The 2,883-nt window shown below is 20.0% G+C and overlaps 1 protein-coding gene across 1 annotated transcript; it reads right to left on the reverse strand.

Moving 5' to 3' along the window:
- Window positions 1-305: 305 nt before the first annotated feature.
- Window positions 306-2,234, reverse strand: LOAG_14214 (hypothetical protein; the record flags this gene model as incomplete). Its single annotated transcript, XM_003149713.1, has 3 exons — window positions 306-598; window positions 842-978; window positions 1,696-2,234. 3 exons carry the CDS (start codon window positions 2,232-2,234, stop codon window positions 306-308), a joined length of 969 nt encoding a protein of 322 aa, XP_003149761.1.
- Between the last annotated feature and the right edge of the window lie 649 nt (window positions 2,235-2,883).

The following is a 2,883-nucleotide window of genomic DNA, read 5'->3' on the forward strand; positions in this document are numbered from 1 at the left end:
TTTAAAAATTTTTTTTTTTTTGTATTTTGTTTTGTTTGTTGTTTTTTTACGATATTTAATTGATTTCTCTTGTAATTAACCAGAAATATAATTGATATTTTTCAGAATTGACTGATTTAAAATTACAGTATTTTCAATTCAAATTATTCAATTGTTTCATTTTTATTCCAAAAAAAATAATAATAATATTAATAATAATTTTGATATTAAATGTAATTCATTTATAAATATTAAATTAATTTACTTTTATTATCAAAATTATTTATCATAATACAGTTAATTTGTTAATTTTATCATATCAAAAATTAAAAATATGTAATATATGAGACAGGTTTCTTCACACGTTGTGATCGTCGAATATTACATTCATTTTTATCATTTTGTTGAAATGTATTATTAGTATTATCATAAGCACTATAACCAACACGTGGATTCCAAATTGGTGATTCCCATATTGCTGATGAACTACGTGTTAATAATCGTATCTTATCATTAAACATTTTTTGCATATCAGGTGGATGAATTTTACCAAATAAAGTATTAATATCAGTAAAAGACCATATTTGTTGTTTTTTCAGCATTTCTTGTACATTTTCTTCTATAATAATAAAATTTAATAATTTAAAATTTTAAAAAAATTTGAAAAATTGAAAAATTTAATTAAACTTATTTATAAAAATGAAATATTGATAATTAATTGCTTATTTTTAATGATATATTCTTCTGTTCTAATATTTTTAATAAAATTTTAAATTATCGTAAATTGAATACATTTCAAATAAATTATTCGATCATTCGATTATTTGGCTCTTTTTTTTTTTTTTTTCTTTGAAATTATTACCTTTAGCCCATAGTGGAATTTTTTTATGTGGCTTTTCATTTGGATCAATTGGTTCATTGGATGATGATAGATCGTAAATGTCATAATCTGTCACTTCATCATCACTTTTCTCTTTAGTATTTATTGAATGACATATTCTAGAAATTATTTACATAAAAATTAAACAAAAGATATCTAAATAAATGGTTGATTTACTTATGTAATTTTAATGTTTTTTCTTTTTCTTTTTTAATCATAATTTTATGGATAATTAATAAAACTATCCATTCAATGGTCCCACTGATTTTCTATAAAAAAAGAAGGCTAGTATAAAGTTATGTTAATTATACAAAATGTATATACAGTATTTCTAATCAAAAATAAAGGAATAGCAATTTAGTTTTATCATGAAATAGTAATTTGAAAAAAATAGTAATTTAATTAGTAATTTAATAGTGATTGAAGTACTAATTTAATAGTTATAGTGATTTAACTAATTATTAAGAAGTAGTGATTTAATTTCAAAAGAAAGTAATTTAATTTTGCCACAAAAATAGTAATTTAATTAGTAATTTAGTAGTGATTTAAATAGTAGTTTAACTAGCAATCAAGAAGTAGTAATTTAATTTTACCACAAAAACAGTAATTTAATTAGTAGTTTACTAGTGATTTAAATAGTAATTTAATTAGTAATTAAGAATTAGTGCATTATTTTTAAAAGAAAACAATTTCATTTTACTACGAAAATAGTAATTTAATTAGTAGTTTACTAGTGATTTAAATAGTAATTTAATTAGTAATTAAGAATTGGTACTTTATTTTTAAAAGAGAATAATTTAATTTTACCATGAAAATGATAATTTACTAAAATTTACCTGGTATATTCTTGTTCATCTAATTCATCGAGTGCTTTTTGACTTGGAAATTTTGTACTTGTCACTTTTCCACGTTTCTCGCTAATATCCATTATAATATTTGATTGACATGATGATGATTTTAGATCCATTGACATTATACGTAAATCATCATTAACAATATTTTGCTCATATTTTAAATCATAATTCAGATATGTTGATCGTTTTGTGTTATCATCATTATCAATTAAATTTTTCTTATCACCTTTATACATTTCATCTTGATCAATAATATTTGTTATTCGTTGAGTAATATTAGTACTTTTTTCAATCGGACGTGTACGTTCCAAAATTGATGCTGTATTGATTGATGTTAAACTTGTTGAATGGGATTTAACATCGTTAAAAATATTACTATCATCCTTTTGCTTTGATGTATGAAATTGTGACATATCACATGACATTGATATTTCAATCATTTCAATATCCATAGGTATTTGTTCAATATTCATATTAGAATTAGAATTTGTAATTAGTATTTGTGATGAATTATCAATCATTGAAAATAATGTATCAATATTGGATGTATTAGAAATGGCTGTTTTAATTGTTGCTGTTTCTGAGTTAGATTTGATTAAAATAGGATGACTGGTATCATTTTTCAATAGGATTGCTGTATGATTCATGATATTATCGTTAAATTCATCCTAAAATTGTTTAATTTTTATGTTAATTTTAAAAGATAATTAATAAATTGTAAATGTTTTATGTCTTAGAAATTAATGATTTATTTTAGAAATTATTACAAACGATGAAGATGATTAAGTAAGTTTTAAAGTCTTTTGTTAGTATACTGTAACAATGATAAATAGCAATAATTTGTTATCCTAATTTGTAATTCTGGAAAGTATTCAAATGGATAAATATGGAAGTTATTACGAGAAATATTTAGCTAACTGAAATTAAATACAATAGTAAATACCATATAATGTTAAAATTTATCGTGTGGAAATTTTACATATGGTAGAACTTTCTGGTCAAAATTTTAATTTATGTCATTATTATTATTATTATTATTATTATTATTATTATTATTATCATTATTATTATTATTATTATTATTATTATTATTATTATTATTATTATTATTATTCATTATTATTATTATTATTATTATTATTATTATTATTATTATTATTATTATTATTA

The sequence above is a fragment of the Loa loa genome (genome assembly GCF_000183805.2).
Source record: "Loa loa unplaced genomic scaffold supercont3.441, whole genome shotgun sequence".
Classification (NCBI taxonomy): Eukaryota; Metazoa; Nematoda; class Chromadorea; order Rhabditida; family Onchocercidae; genus Loa; species Loa loa.